Source organism: Aotus nancymaae, unplaced genomic scaffold (assembly GCF_030222135.1).
Source record: "Aotus nancymaae isolate 86718 unplaced genomic scaffold, 86718_ANA_hifiasm-v0.15.2.pri h1tg000069l, whole genome shotgun sequence".
In the NCBI taxonomy this organism is placed as follows: Eukaryota; Metazoa; Chordata; class Mammalia; order Primates; family Aotidae; genus Aotus; species Aotus nancymaae.
The window spans coordinates 1,325,173-1,340,772 of record NW_026988484.1 but is presented as its reverse complement, the minus strand read 5'-3'; the positions used below and the strand labels follow the sequence as shown (position 1 = coordinate 1,340,772).

Genomic DNA, 15,600 nt, shown 5'->3' with positions numbered 1-15,600 from the left:
TGTAGCCTAGATAGGGTAGGGACAGGAAGAGGTAAGGAGGCTTCCCAGAGAGGATGCTTCATGAGCTTACCTCTAATGGAGAGGTGAGGTTGCCATATAGAGAAAGTGGGAAGGTCACAGTAGCCTTAGGACATAGAATATATAAAAACACAGTTTCAGAGAATCCAGGGAACCGCAGTGACAGGAGGCAGCCCATGAGAAGTTAAAGTTGGTCAGGATTCAGAGACAGGAAGGGGCAGAGAGGAAGTTGATGCTCAAGATTCTGCCTGAGGGACACCTAGTGACAGCCACAGCTACTCCTAGGACAGAGCTCCTAGGACAGAGGAGAACAGAATCCTGGTAGACATATAGAATTCACTGTGTCAGGGTGAAAGATAGGTGAAAAGGCTAACAAACAAGTGGATCTTGAAAAAGAAAATTGTAAAACTTTATTTCAAGACAATAAACATCTACTTGAATGAAGAAATTAATAATATAAAGTTATCAACTCTCTCAAAACTGATCCAGAAAGTAAACAGAACCCTGAAAAACAATAACCTGAAAACACTAGAAAAAGACATAATCTGATAGGGTCCTGCCTGTAATCCTGGCTACTCAGGAAGCTGAGGGTGGGAGGATGACTTGAGCCTAGAGTTCGCGACCAGCCTGGGCAACATAGCCAGACCCCACCTCTTAAGAAAAAAAGTAATAATAATAAATAAAAATAGGCCAGGCACAGTGGCCCACAACTGTAATCCTAGCACTTTGGGAGGCTGAGGCGGGTGGATCACGAGGTCAGGAGTTTGAGACCAGTCTAGCCAACATAGTGAAACCCCTTTATTATTTTCTCTATTAAAAATACAAAAAATTAGCTGGGTGTTGTCATGTGCACCTGTAATCCCAGCTACTCAGGAGGCTGAGGCAGGAGAATTGTGTGAACTCCAGGAGGCAGAGGTTGCAGTGAGCCCAGATTGCGCCACTGCACTCCAGCCCAGGCAACAGTGCAAGACTCTGTCTCAACAAATAAAATAAAAACAAAAATCAACAAAAACAATGTGCAGATTAGCCTTGAAGAGTATTTAAGAGTAAAAATGATGGGCTATGAGATAACTGATGAAGCCAACTTAAAAGCGAATATCGGAGTAAAAAGAGAACCAAAGTCCAGTGAGAATAGGGAAAGAGAATCTAAGAGGGCCAGATGTGCAAGCACAAAATATGAAAACTCTGTGCTGAATCATGAGTTCATAGCGAAGGGAGGCTAAGAGTGTAGCTCCGGAGTCAGAACATCTCAGTTCAAATCCTGCCTGTACCAAGTCAGCTGCACAGAAGAGAAATGATTTAGCTGATCCTAGTCTCCATTTCCTCATCTGAAAAACAGAAATTCTCAGATTCTGTCTCATAGGCTGTGATGAGGGTCAAATAGGAAAATTCTTGGCTGGGCACGGTGGCTCATGCCTGTAATCCCATTACTTTTGGAGGCTAAGGCGGAAGAATTGCTTGAGGCCCAGAGTTCAAGACTAGGCTGGGCAATATAGCAATACCCTGTCTTTACAAAAAAATTAATAAATTAGTTGGACATTGTAGTGTTAGCCTGTAATCCCAGTTACGCTGCAGGAGAATTGCTTGAGCCCAAGAGTTTAAGGCTGCAGTGAGCTATGATGGTGCCACTGCACTCCGGCCTTGACAACAGAACAAGACTCTGTCTCTTAAAAAAGAAGAAAATTTCTGACTGGGTGTGGTGGCTCATGCCTGTAATCCCAGCACTTTGGGAGGCCAAGGTGAGTGGATCACCTGAGGTCAGCAGTTTGAGACCAGCCTGGCCAACATGGTGAAACCCCATCTCTACTAAAAACAGAAAAACGTAGCCGGGCATCATGGCAGGCATCTGTAGTCTCAGCTACTCGGGAGGCTGAGGCATGAGAATCGCTTGAACCCGGGAGGAGGAGGTTGCAGTGAGCCAAAATCATGCCACTGCACTCCAGCCTGGGTGACAGAGTGAGACTTTGTCTCAAAAAAAAAAAAAAAAAAAAAGTTGGGGGGGAATTTCTATAAAGCACTTGGCACAGTGCTAGACACTACATAAGAGACTGGTAAATTGTGGGCCATCATCAGTTATCATCATGGTCACTGTTGTATTTGAAAATTAGGAATAAAAGTAGTGACCTTACAACGGTTTCTGTGCCGTGATACACAGAAACCTATCCCATGGACTCAAAGAATAAAAGGGAATGATGTTTTGTTTGTTTTTTTTGTGAGGGGGCCTCGCTCTGTTGTCCAGGCCAGAGTACAGTGGTGTGATCCTGGCTCACTGCAACCTCTACCTCCCAGGTTCAAGCAATTCTCCTACCTCAGCCTCCTGAATAGCTGGGATTACAGGCGCCAGCCACCACATCCAGCTAATTTTTATATTTTTAATAGAGACAGGGTTTCGCCATGTTGGTCAGGCTGGTCCAAACTCCTGACCTCAGGTGATCTGCCCACCTTGGCCTCCCAAAGTGTTGGGATTACAGGCGTGAGCCACCGCGTTTGGCCTCAGTGCGTGGGCTTCTTAAGATTTTTGTACTACACAGCATATAAGTTATAGCTTATTCAAAAAGAAAAAGAGAAGGGGTCTTATTATGATTCCCAGGCTGGTCTTGAACTCCTGGCCTCAAGCAACCCTCTCATCTAAGCCTCCCGAGTAGCTGGGATTAGAGGCATCTGACTTGCACTGTAGGGTTATTAATTGACTTAACTGCATTACTGTTGTATCTCAGAGAATACAGAGGCCCAAGGAGAGAGCGGAATGGCCAATAAGTGGAGCAGTCAGAACAAACAAAACAGTTGTTGATAAAGCTGTCTCATATGGTTCAGTTCATGGTTCCTCAAGCAATTACAATAGTAATATCAAAGACCACAGATCACAGATCACCACAATAAATACAATATTAATGAAAACGTTTGAAATACTGCAAGAATTACCAAATGACACAGGCAGAAAGTCAGCACACGGTGTTGGAAAAATGGTGTGGGACAGACTCACTCAATACAGGGTTGCCACAAACAATCAACTTCTAAAAATACAGTAACTGCAAGGTGCAGTAAAGCGAAGTGCAATGAAACAACCGTGAGAAAACTAAGGCACTTCTCTGCACTGGCATGGGCATAAAGAAATAAAAACTCTAAAAAGAAAATTAAGGCACAGAGGAGTTCAGTACCTTGCCCAGGGAACACACAGCCCTTAAGAAGTAGAGCTAGGACTGGACTCTGAGGCATCAGACCCTGGTGTCCCAAGTGCTAAGCTCAGAGGAAATGGGGAACACCCCTGTGTCGTGCCAGGAGCCTCAAAACAAGTAGGCTATAAAGAAGAATGGGAGACATGAGTAGAAGAACCCAATCCTAAGGGAATAGGGCACCAGAATGAGGGGTAGCCGTGGTGACGCCACACTTTGACATTTCATGAACCACTGAAAAATAAAAAACTGGGAGAGGACTCCAAACAGCGATTTGGCCACATACAGACATTTGCACAAACATCAAAATCAACACTTCACAAAAGAAAGAACTTTTACCAAGAAAAAAATGCAACAAACAGCATCTTACAAAGAAGGTATATCTATTAAACTGAATGAATTAAGCTTCCGAGGTGCTCACTGCAATGGTCCTATCCTTACTTACTGAGGACGGGGATGCTGGAAGAATTAAGTGAGAAGAATGTCAGCAGAGAAACAACAAAAATATGCAGGAAGTAGTAGTGCCAAGGAATGTGTGAGCCTCAGAGAACAAGAACTGGATGGTCACTTTGTTCCACGGAATAGCTAAGCCAGAAAAAGCCATTATGAAAAGACAGTGACAGGAGCGGACCCATAGAGGGAAGCCAGCACAAGACACCCAGAAGGCAGGGCACAATCACGCTTCCTTCCAAATGCTGTACAAGTTCTGCAAGGAGCCTGGCTACAAATCTTGCCTTTGGGTTCTGCAAAACATCCCCGTTTTCTAATAACACATCCCTCTCCTTTGGCTATGACCAAAAGCAAACTATATTTCTTAGCCAACCCTTCCTAAGTAAGACACAAAGATCAGGAAGAATCAGGTGAGTCAAAAAAATGAGGCCGGGTGTGATGGCTCATGCCTGTAATCCCAGAACTTTGGGAGGCCAAGGCAGGCGGATCACTTGAGGTCAAGAGTTCAAGACCAGCCTGATCAACATTGAGAAACCCTGCCTCTACTAAAAATACAAAATTAGCTGGGTGTGGTGGTACAAGCCTGTAATCCCAGCTACTCATGAGGCTGAGGCAGTAGAATCACTTGAACCTGGAAGATAGAGGTTGCAGTGAGCCAAGATCGTGCCATTGCACAACAAGACTGAAACTCCATCTCAAAAAAAAAAAAAAAAAAAGAGTGAAACTTTGGGAAACAGAAACAGGAATGTTGGCTCCCATAACCTGACCTACTCCACCAGCCAGGCCTGGAGCCAGAGTGAAGATTAATGAGGCCAAAATGAAGCTATTTTCAGGTGCCCCTTATGTAGGAGAGGAGAGGAGAGGACAGGAGAGGACAGGACAGGACAGGCCTTACCCAGTGCAACCAGAAGCCCACAAGTCTCCAGCATCACCTCCACGTACAAGGCCCTCTGGGTCACATCCAACTGCCCCCACTCCTCCTGGGTGAATGTCACAGCCACATCCTCGAAGGTCACAGACTCCTGAAAAGTCAAACAAAGGCAGTAATGTTTCCTTTGGAACTGTGGAATAGGATTAGAACCTGCCACTCCAGCAGTGCAAAAGATGCACAGAGAATCAAAGACCAAATCACCAAGCACCTCCAAAGGACCAAGATCTGTGCCAGGATCAAGGGGAACGTGGACGCTGCCTTGCATGGATTACAGAAGCGCAGAGGAGACAGAAGGCTCCTATGCAGGAAGCCACTTAACGTAGAAATAAGGTTAGGACAATCCCAAGTGGACTGAGAGGCACAGTCAGTAAGTGCTCTAAGACATCAGAGGAATTGGAACAAATAATAATAAAAACAACAACACCAGCAACAGGAACAGGAACAGCACCTGAGTCTTACCCATCCTCTCTTGTGCCTCCCTTATGATAACAGCTTTACATGCCATGGCAAAGTGACTGAAAGTCCGCAGCTCAGGAGCCAGACTCCTGAGGTTTAAAACCAAATTCCTGAAATCAACATCTGCCTGCTATGTGACCTTGGGGACTTCATTTCATTTCTCTGAGCCTCGATTTCCAGGTCAAGATAACAGTGTTTCCCACTGCATCAAGAATAGTCAGCTGGGCGCAGTGGCTCATGCCTGTAATCCCATCATTTTAGGAGGCTGAGGCGGGTGGATCACAAGGTCAGGAGTTTGAGACCTGCTTGACCAACATGGTGAAACTCCATCTCAACTAAAAATACAAAAATTAGCCGGGCATGGTGGTCCCTGTAATCCCAGCTACTCAGAAGGCTGAGGCAGGAGAATCGATTGAACTTGGGAGCCGGAGGTTGCAGTGAGCTGAGATTGCACCACTGCACTTCAGCCTGGGCAAAAGAGTGAGAATTTGTCTCAAAAAAATAAAAAAATAAAAACATAAAAAATAGTCAAGGCCAAGAACGGTGGCTCACGCCTGTAATCCCAGCACCTTGGGAGGCTGAGGCAGGCGGATCAGTTGAGGTCAGAAGTTCGAGACCAGCCAGGCTAACAGGGTGAGACCCCGTCTCTACTCAAAATACAAAAATCAGCCAGATGTGGAGGCATGAGCTTGTAATCCTAGCTATTAGGGAGGCTGAGGCAGGAGAATCACTTGAACACAGGAGGTGGAGGTTGCAGTGAGCCAAGACTGTGCCACTGTACTCCAGCCTGGACAACAGAGTGAGACTGTCTCAAAAAAAAAAAAAAAAAAAAAAAAAAAAAAAAGAGTAGTCGAAAGAACTAAAGAAAAACTGTAAAAAAACAAAAACAAAAAAAAAACCACGGAGGCAAAGGGCCACAGCCCCTGAGTTTACCATCATCATCTCCATGTCACACTCAGAGACCTGAGGCTTAGAAGTTCTACCAGTCTACCCAAAGTCACATGTCTTTATAGCTTTTTTCTTTTTTTAGGATGGTTTTACTCTGACACCCAGGTTGGAGTTTACTGGGACGGTCTTGGCTCACTGTAGCCCCAACCTCCTGGGGTCTAGTGATCCTCCCACTTCAGCCTCCTGTACAGCTGGGACTAAAGGCACGTGACACCACACCAAGCTAATTTTTTGTATTTTTTTTTTAGAGACAGGGTTTCCCTAGTTTGCACAAGCTGGTCTTGAACTCCTGGGCTCAAGCAGTCTACCCACCTTGGCCTCCCAAAGTTCAGGGATTACAGGTGTAAGCCACCATGCCCAGCCCAAAGTCACATGTCTTATCAACAGAGGCAGGATTTAAGCCCAGGGCCCTCTGGTCTATATTCTAATCATGTAACCTGACATTTCTCCATTAGCAAAGTTAATACAGTTAATGAGGATGAGAAGCATTTCAAATCCATATATCCACTTCAGCCACTCCCATGGACAAGGGCAGAGAAGTACAGTCATCATCACTCACTTCACCAAAGAGTCACCTGAGGTGGTGCGACCTGCCACAGCCTGAGCAGGTGTTAGGGCCTGGCCCTGCTTCCAGGGAGAATTCACAATGAGCCTTCACTTATTTTTCTACCTGAGTCCTACTAGCAGGTATCCCTGAGGCCAGAATATTTCAGGAGCAAGAACTCCAAGGAACTCTTCCAGCCTGCGAAGGCAACAAGAGCGAGACTCCATCTCGAAAAAAAAAAAAAAAAAAAATTAGCTGGGCTTGGTGCCTGCAGTGCCAGCTACTCGAGAGGCTGAGGCAGGAGATCGCTTGAACCCAGAAGGCGGAGGTTGCAGTGAGCCAAGGTTGTGCCACTGCACTGCAGCCTGAGCGACAGAGCAAGACTGCGTCTCAAAAAAGAAAAACAAATAAATAAATAAAAAAATTCAGGATTAACCGAGTTGAGGGTTAAATAATCCCCACCAATCAGCCCACAGCAAGGGCTCAATAACAGTCAGTTACTATCATTCTTCGTAATTATTTTTGTTCCCATTACATCCTGGACAAACTCAAATCCACAAGCTTCTTTAATACCATCAGATTCTCAATACAAAAATGCCAGACTCTGGGCAAGGGCATAAGGCGCCACTTTAGCCGGAATTGCGAAGACGGGCACCTCCAAATATGTGACATCTGGACAGAGGCCAGGTGTGAGAGGGAGGCCCTGAAAAGTTACAGCGGCGGCGTTCGAGGTAAAAAAGACGTGCAAGGAGAAAGGCTGGGAAGGGGAAGAGGACTCTGCACCGTCAGGCTGGTGGCTCTGAAGAGCAAAGGACCAGAAAAAAAGCAAAGAGACAAGGTCAGGGGCGGTTGGCCAGGTGGATGGCGTAGGGGCTGGCAGGCAACAGAGAAGGCTGGATTTAGGGGAAGCGCGATGAGATCCTCAGAAGGAACCAACAATCCTCTTTCAATCACGGACTGAACACCTACCAGAGGCCGACACTGCTGCAGGACTGCGAATAAAGAAAATGACAAGCCACGGCCACTTCTCTTAAATATACGATGGCGACCGAGAAGAATCCTGTGGCTGTCTCGGCTTCCAGCCTGCCCACGGGACCTCCAGAAATAGCAGCGCAGCAGCAAGGCCGAAACCGCCACTCACCTGCGTCGGAGCCATCCACGCCGCCGCCATCCCAGGAATGCCGCGGATCAGCCGACCACAGCCCTTCTCTGTCCTGGGCGGGTCTACCTCCGCTGACTTTCGCACTCCGAGCCTCAGTTTCCCCCGAAAAAAAATGCGCACAAGGCCCAGGGCGCAGCGTCGGCGCTGAGGAGACGGAAGGCGGCTACGGAGGCCTAGGCCCCGGCGGGCGCCGGTGGGACACCCCGTTAGGGAAGAAGCGGGGCGTCAAGCTCCCGCCAAGACGCGGGGAAGGGGCGTAACCGCCTCACTACCCTCGGCCGCTAAGGCCGCTGAACGCGCCCACCGAGAGCTCCAGGCCCCACACTGTTTCAGGGCCAATCCGGCTCGGGGAGATGACTTCACGCGAAAAAGCGGAAGTCCCGCCTCCGCACGATCCGCAGAAAAACGCTCCTGTCCTGGGCCGTCATTGGCCCAGAGTCCGCGGCCGACGCAAGGGGCGGTGCCTTCTGGGTAATGCAGTTTTTCTTTACATTTACTGGGTGTGGAAACTCACCAAGCGCATCCGACTCCACTTAAGTGCGCACAAAGACCCCCCACGTCGTCTTAGGGCCGCTGCCTTACTGTGGGCACAAGTCGGAGGGTCGACAGGTCCCTTCTAGCTCAGGAAAATCGAGGTTAGGAGACGGGGATTTCGCCCCTGATTCGGATCCCAAACAAAGGTGCTTACCCTGCTGTGGGCTGGGCCCGCGACTTCTCGCTCACTTTGCCTCTTTTCGGGATCTTTTCATAGAAGGAAAGGATAAATGAGCAGTTAAAATAGCCCCCCAAAGGAGGACGCCTGACAGTGTGCCCCAACCTGCTGGCAAAGACAGACCGCCCTCTCGTGGGCCTCCTTTGTCCGGGCTCCGTCTTCACAGGCGCGGGGACTTCCGAGTGATGTAATGCGCTTAGCGTTCGCCACGTGTGGACTTCCCGTACCCTGAGGTGGGGCGGCTGCTAGTGCAGCAGGCTTGAAGGGAAGCCCAGGACTGCCATGTCGAGTGTGATCAGCTTGAAACGTCTGTAAGACCGCAAAGCGTAGTGCCATATACACAACTATGATTCAGCACAGGGGGAGCGTGGATATATAAATTTGGGAGTTGTTACCGTAAACTGTTACTTCAAGTCACGACATTGGGTGAGGCTATGAAAAGAATGAGCGTAGATGGCTAAGTGGCGGGAAAGAGGTGAACCCCGGCCCAACCCAGCATTAACTGATTGAAGACAAGAGACCAATAAAGTCATGTTAGGAATTTTTAACAATCCTACATTATGCAAAGATATCTATATTATGCAAAGTCATAGTAGTCCCCATCAATAACTTTTTTTTTTCTTTTCATGACTATGAAAATGAGAGAATAAAGTCCAGGTTTCAGTGGTTTGAGGATATATATGGTTATGAAAATAGAAACAAGGTGTGCAGAAAGAACTCCCCGAGAGATTTAATTTTGAGGTTGAAAACAGTCAAAGAAGGCTGGGCACAGTGGCTCACGCCTGTAATTCCAGCACTTTGGGAGGCCGAGGTGGGCAGATCACTTGAGGTCACGAGTTCGAGACCAGCCTGGCCAAGATGGCGAAACCCTGTCTCTACTAAAAATACAAAAATTAGCCGGGCATGGTGGCACACGCCTGTAATCCTAGCTACTCAGGAGGCTGAGGCAGAGAATTGCTTGAACCCAGGAGGCGGAGGTTGCAGTGAGCTGATGAGATTGTGCCACTGCACTCTAGCCTGGGCAAGAGCAAGACTTCGTCTCAGAAAAAAAAAAATAAAGAAAGAAAAGAAAATATCAAGGAATGGAGATGGGGTCCATTTCCTACACGATGTTCTCTATAAATACGTCTGGAGAAATATTTTTGGCTAAATTAGTGTGCAAGGAACACTGTTATTCATCATTGGCAATAGAACTTTTTGGAAATTGATAAAGACATAATTCTCTTTTTCACATATTTTTGACTCTTTCAATTAAATTGTTTTGTCTGGCGTATGAATCAGAACAAGTCCATCTTAGTGGGCTGCATTCCCAGACAGTTAAGGCATTCTAAGTCACAGGATGAGATAGGAGGTCGGCACAAAATACAGGTCATAAAGACCTTGCTGATAAAACAGTTTGCAGTAAAGGAGCCGGCCAAAACCAAAATGGTGACAAGAGTGACCTCTGGCTGTCCTCACTGCTACACTCCCAACAGTGCCATGACAGTTTACAAATGCCATGGCAAGCCGGGTGCGGTGGCTCACACCTGTAATCCCAGCACTTTGGGAGGCCAGAGTGGGCAGATCACCTGAGGTTGGGAGTTTGACACCAGCCTGACCAACATGGAGCAACCCTGTCTCTACTAAAAATATAAAATTAGCCAGGCGTGATGGCACATGTCTGTAATCCCAGCTACTTGGGAGGCTGAGACAGGAGAATCTCTTGAACCCAGGAGGCAGAGGCTGCAGTGAGCTGAGATTGGGCCATTGCACTCCAGCCTGGGCAACAAGAGTGAAACTCCATCTCAAAAAAAAAAAAAAAGGCATGGCAACATCAGGAAGTTACCCTATATGGTCTGAAAAGGGGAGGCATGAATAATCCACTTTTTTTTTTTTTTTTTTAGCATATCATCAAGAAATAATCATAAAAATGGGCAACCAGCAGCCCTCGGGGCTGCTCTGCCTGTGGAGCGGCCATTCTTTTATTCTTTTACTTTCTTAATAAACTTGCTTTCACTTTGCACTGTGGACTCATGCTGAATTACTTCTTGCACGAGATCTAAGAACCCTCTCTTGAGATATGGATTGGGACCCCTTTCCTGTAATATGTCTCTCTGTCATGTAACATATTTCTGGTGACCACAGAAGAGACTATACTCTGGAAACCTCTGACCCAAAGGGTAACTTTGGGTAAGTGGTGCGGTCCAGTAACATCTTTCTTGCAAACCACAAAAAGGATAATACTGAAGAGAACCCTGACCCAAAGGAAATAGACTGCAGCACTGATTAGACAACTCTGGATAGGTGGTGGGGTACCTGAGTAAAGAAAGGGATTGGGGGCCAGGTGTGGTGGCTCACGCCTGTAATCGCAGCACTTTGGGAGGCCAAGGTGGGTGGATCATGAGGGCAAGAGATCGAGACTGTCCTTCAGTACAAAAATTAGCCAGGCGTGGTGGCGTGTGCCTGTAGTCCCAGCTACTTGGGAGGCTGAGGCAGGAGAATTGCTTGAACCTGGGAGGCGGAGGTTGCAGTGAGCTGAGATTGCACCATAGCACTCCAGCCAGGCAACAGAGCGAGACTCCGTCTGGAAAAAAAAAAAAAAAAAAATGGGATTGGGTTAGATGCCCAACTTACGGGAGTTAGAGTCTCTCCTCTAAGACAGAGTGGGTTAGAGGCCCCTCTTAATAAAAGGCCAGGATGCTTGACCTTGGGTTAGAGGCTCAACTTAAAAGGGTTAGAGTCCCTTCTAAGCTTTAGGGGGTTAGAGACCCCTGTCAGTAAAGTCCCTCTCGGCTAAGAACAAGTTCGGCACTATGGGATGTTAACTGCTATTCTCTTTGGATTAATCTGCCTTGCACTCTTTGCTGATGGCTGTGGGTGACAGGGTTAGGTTTGTACAGGATCGTGGGACATGGGGAGCTTTTTCCTCCCCCAAAAGGGGAAACTTGAGAGCGGACGGGACTGCTGGAAAAAAATCCATTCATGACAGCAGCTGCAGCCGTCTGAACTTTTCAGTGTCACTGCAGTGGGTGGGTCTTTCTCTGGCCTCCCTGAGCATTTCACCTTCCTTGCTTTTTCCTGACCTTTATGTGTTCTGTTACTCAGGGCAACCATCCTTCCAGAGACCACATGTTGAAACTCCAAGTCAGAGGCTAGATTAAAGATGATAGGACCCATCTGGGGACAACTTTAAGCCTTGCCAGTTTAATGTTGGTGCTTAGCAGAGTGGCTAATGTCTGTGTTTCACTTTACTCTGGTCAGAATGAAAAAAAGTAATTTTCCTTTATAATGTGGCTTGGCCCCCAGGATGATGGTGCCATAAGCCAGATCACTAGGACCACTCAGAGAAAGAGAACGCAGAAGCCTGGCATGCCAGCAATAGGGTAAGAATTTGTTATGAGTCAGATTTCTGACTTCTTTCTCTCTGTGCAAATCGTTGAATGAATGGTAAAAAATAAATAAATCAGTGTTTATCTCCTCTGTAAAGTTTTGATCAGTGTGAAAAAGAATTCTAAGGCTAGTCTTAAGCTGGTATATTTTGTGCTATGAATTCATTTTTCTGTAGGATAAAACATGGGCTTAGAACACCTGTCAGCCTGTTTTTCGAGACGCCTCAGTAAGCTGGTCAGTAACAAACAGCTGCAGGTCCCTGAAACAAACTGGATGAAGTCTCCACCTTGTTTTACGTCTTTGGGAGCTGACCTTTTAACCATGTGGCAGTACCTTCTCTTGGTCTCTGCCTTCCAGGGAACAGGAATATTAGGGCTCATGTCATAGTCAGCTCTAAAAATCATATTAAGTAGTTAAAAGCCTTTGCAAGCTCAAAATTAACCACTCTGGACTTCTGTGAAAGGAAGTGGGCACTGTCCCATGCTGTAGCTCAGTAACTAAGCTTTCTGCACTTTCACAGTGTCAGCTGTGTTCGAGCCACACCTAGGAAGTAAGTCGTTTCTGGCTTAATACCTGTGTGAATTTGTCTATTCCTTTCTTCTCCACAGACTCTTAAAGTTTCCTTTCTCTATGCACCTAGGAGGTTACCTTTGGTAAAGTTCAGAGGCTAGAAATATTAGCTTCTTGGCATGGCTAAAGTCGGGTAATGAGAGATTTGAAAGGATTTCTTTTTTAAAGAGCACTATAGTTACAAGTCAGCTTAATTAAAAGTGGATAGGCTGGCCGCGGCAGCTTACACCTATAATCCTAATACTCTGTGAAGAGGAGGCGGGCAGATCACCTGAGGTCAGGAATTCAAGACCAGCCTGACCAACATGGTGAAACCCCACCTCTCCAAAACAAAAATTAGCTGGGCGTGGTGGCATACACCTGTAATTCCAGTTACTGGGAGGCTGAGACAGGATAATTTCTTGAACCCAGAATAAGAATCTAATTTTATGGTTAAACATTAAAATTGGGTAAATGTGTCTATAAGGTTTGTTTTTTGTTTTCAGACTGAGTATTGCTCTGTTGCCCAGGCTGGAGTGCAGTGGTGAAATCTCAGCTCACTGCAACCTCCGCCTCCCGGGTTCAAGCGATTCTCCTGCCTCAGTCTCCCGAGTAGCTGGGACTACAGGCACACACCACCACACCCAGCTAATTTTTGTATTTTTAGTAGAGATGGGGTTTCACCATGTTGGTCAGGCTTGTCTTGAACTCCTGACCTCATGATCCACCCGCCTTGGCCTCCCAAAATGCTGGGATTACAGGCTTGAACCACTGCGCCTGGCCATCTATAAGGTTTTATTAAAAATCGGGTTTAACATTAATAGTACATTAATGTAAAGGTGAAATTTGGCTTATTTGGTATAAAAATTATACAGGAAGCATTATCAACTGTGAAATGCTGTTTTGCTTTCTTTGGACTACGTGTGCATAAATGTGTTATTGGTATATGTTCCAAAGTAATGGGAAACTCCTATAATTCTAATATGACTTAGTATATGTTATTAATAATTATAATTGTCGTGAAATTTCGTGTGCCACAGAGGTAACCAAATGTCTTTATCAATTGTGGCTTTAATAGTGACTATCCTAAAACTTTCTATCATCCATAGAGAATTGTCTTGTTTTAATCCTCTTTAGAAGGTGGTTTATAATCAACTATAGAACTCTAGGCTGGGTGCAGTGACTCAAGCCTGCAATGTCAGCACTTTGGGAGGCTGAGGCAGGAGGATCATCAGGTCAGGAGTTCGAGACCAGCCTGGCCAACATAGTGAAACCCCATCTCTACTAAAAATACAAAAAAATTAGCTGGGCATGGTGAGCACCTGTAATTCCAGTTACTTGGGAGGCTGAGGCAGGAGAATCGCTTGAACCTGGGAAGCAGAGGTTGCAGTGAGCCGAGATCACGCCACTGCGCTTTAGCCCAGGCAACAGTGCGAGACTTCATCTCAAAAAAAAAAAAAAGAACTCTAGCAGGTGTTCTTAAATGCAGGTGTTCTGACAACTTTAGAGACTGTGACATCAGAATAGAGGAAAAAACTTTTAGAACTCTCATAGAGAGTCCTCTGTTGATTGATGATTTCCCGGTCGTTGGCTAGGGTGTTAAACAGTGTCTCTCGCTCTGGCACAAGTAGGTGCCTTTGTTTTTTCTTTTGTTCCAGATGCCGATCCCACTCCAAGTCTGGAACATCATCACATCTTGGACAGCAAATTTCATATACTGATGAAGGCACCGAATTTCCTGAAGCTGAGCTTCGCTCTTGGGATCCAGTGGTCTTCTATAAAGCAAATGGAGATATCCAGAGTCACCATTTATTTCATTTTGTTCTCTGGCTTCCTCAACACCAGCAAAGCCCTCAAAGTTGTTTTCAGGCTACTTATATCTCCATGAAGCGACTCTGTGGTCTCTTTAATCTCCAAAGGAAAGGTGTGCAGGTCATCTGATTGGGAGGATGCCTGGAAAGAAACACGCCGAGGTAGGCCAAGCTGAGGTGGAACAATGTCAAACAGTTTGGGAACCCAAAAAGCCTCAAGTTTTTAATTTAAGCTTTGGAGCAGTTTATGCCTCTGGGTATCACCGAAGGCAATGTAATTCTGAACTCTCTTCTCAAACCATGTCAGTGGTCTATAGCGGAAGAATCTACAATACCCAGGCTCTCTGGTTAGGAAGGTAATAAATGGGTTCCAACCCTAAATTCGTCTGGAACCTGCCCCTTCCTGTTCACCTCAAGTCTCACTTCATAGGGAATCCTTTCATAGCTAGTGTTTACTCCAGTAGGCTTCTCCTTTCATTCCTTGTACAATCTGCCTTGTTCTAACGGAGTCAGGAGCAGGAATATATCTTGGGGTCAAAACCATGACTTTCAATCTTGAACTGGAAGTTTCCCCTGAAGCCACAGGCTGGTTGCTAAGAGAAGAGACAGGGAAATGGCTTTTTTGTTTGTTTGTTTGTTTGTTTTTGTTTAGAGATGGAGCCGTGCTCTGTAGCCCAGGCTGGAGTGCAGTGGCATGATCTCGGCTCACTGCAACCTCCACCTCCCGGGTCCTGGTTCAAGCAATTCTCCTGCCTCAGCCACCCAAGTATCTGGGATTACAGACATGAGCCACCATGCCCAGCTAATTTTTGTATTTTTTAGTAGAGATGGGGTTTCACCACATTGGCCAGGTCTCGTCTTGAACGCCTGACCTCGTGATCTGCCCGCCTCGGCCTCCCAAAGTGCTGGGATTATAGGCGTGAGCCACCGTGCCCGGCTGGGAAATGGCTTTAACAGCCAGGGGTGACCCAGCAGTTCTACAGTGGTGCCAGGAGCCCATGGGGATTTAGCAGCCTCATTATAAAATCCACTCAACATTCACTCTACAAATACTTCTTAGAGAACCTGAGGGAAGGCACTTTGCAAGAGGATGTGAAAGGCATAGTGCTGAGTCAGTCCTACCTGGATTGTAGACACGTGGTCCAGGAACGAGCCTCAGCTTGTATCAACCATTCCCTTCTCATAGAGGCCTTGCCAGATCTCTCTCTTTTTTTTTTTTTTTGAGATGGAGTCTTGCTGTGTAACCCAGGCTGGAGTACAGTAGCAGGGTCATAGCTCACTGCAGCCTCGACCTCCCAGGCTCATGTGATCCTCCCACCTCAGCCTCCTGAGTAACTGGGATCACAGGCCACACCACCATGCCCAACTAACTTTTTTATTTTTTGTAGAGATGGGGTCTCATTATGTTGCCCAGCTGGTCTCAAAACTCCTGGGCTCAAGTGCAGATCTCTGAATCTAAAGTAGCCCCCCGGCCAGG

The 15,600-nt window shown here is 46.6% G+C and overlaps 1 protein-coding gene across 4 annotated transcripts in view; it reads right to left on the bottom strand.

Moving 5' to 3' along the window:
- Positions 1 to 8,607, bottom strand: part of ZNF460 (zinc finger protein 460) — a 107,562-nt gene extending 98,955 nt beyond the window's left edge. The window contains exons 1-2 of one of the 4 annotated variants that reach the window (XR_010339074.1): positions 7,662 to 7,778; positions 4,537 to 4,663 (exon numbers count right to left, since the gene is read on the bottom strand). Coding sequence is in view for 2 of the 4 variants with exons in the window: in XM_064367365.1 (XP_064223435.1) it covers positions 4,537 to 4,663; positions 7,662 to 7,691 (157 nt within the window). In the remaining 2 variants the exon portion in view is untranslated. Of the gene's footprint in view, positions 1 to 4,536; positions 4,664 to 7,661; positions 8,014 to 8,370 lie in introns of those variants that run through there. The other 3 variants (XM_064367367.1, XM_064367368.1, XM_064367365.1) reach the window with 3 other exon arrangements.
- Positions 8,608 to 15,600: the final 6,993 nt, after the last annotated feature.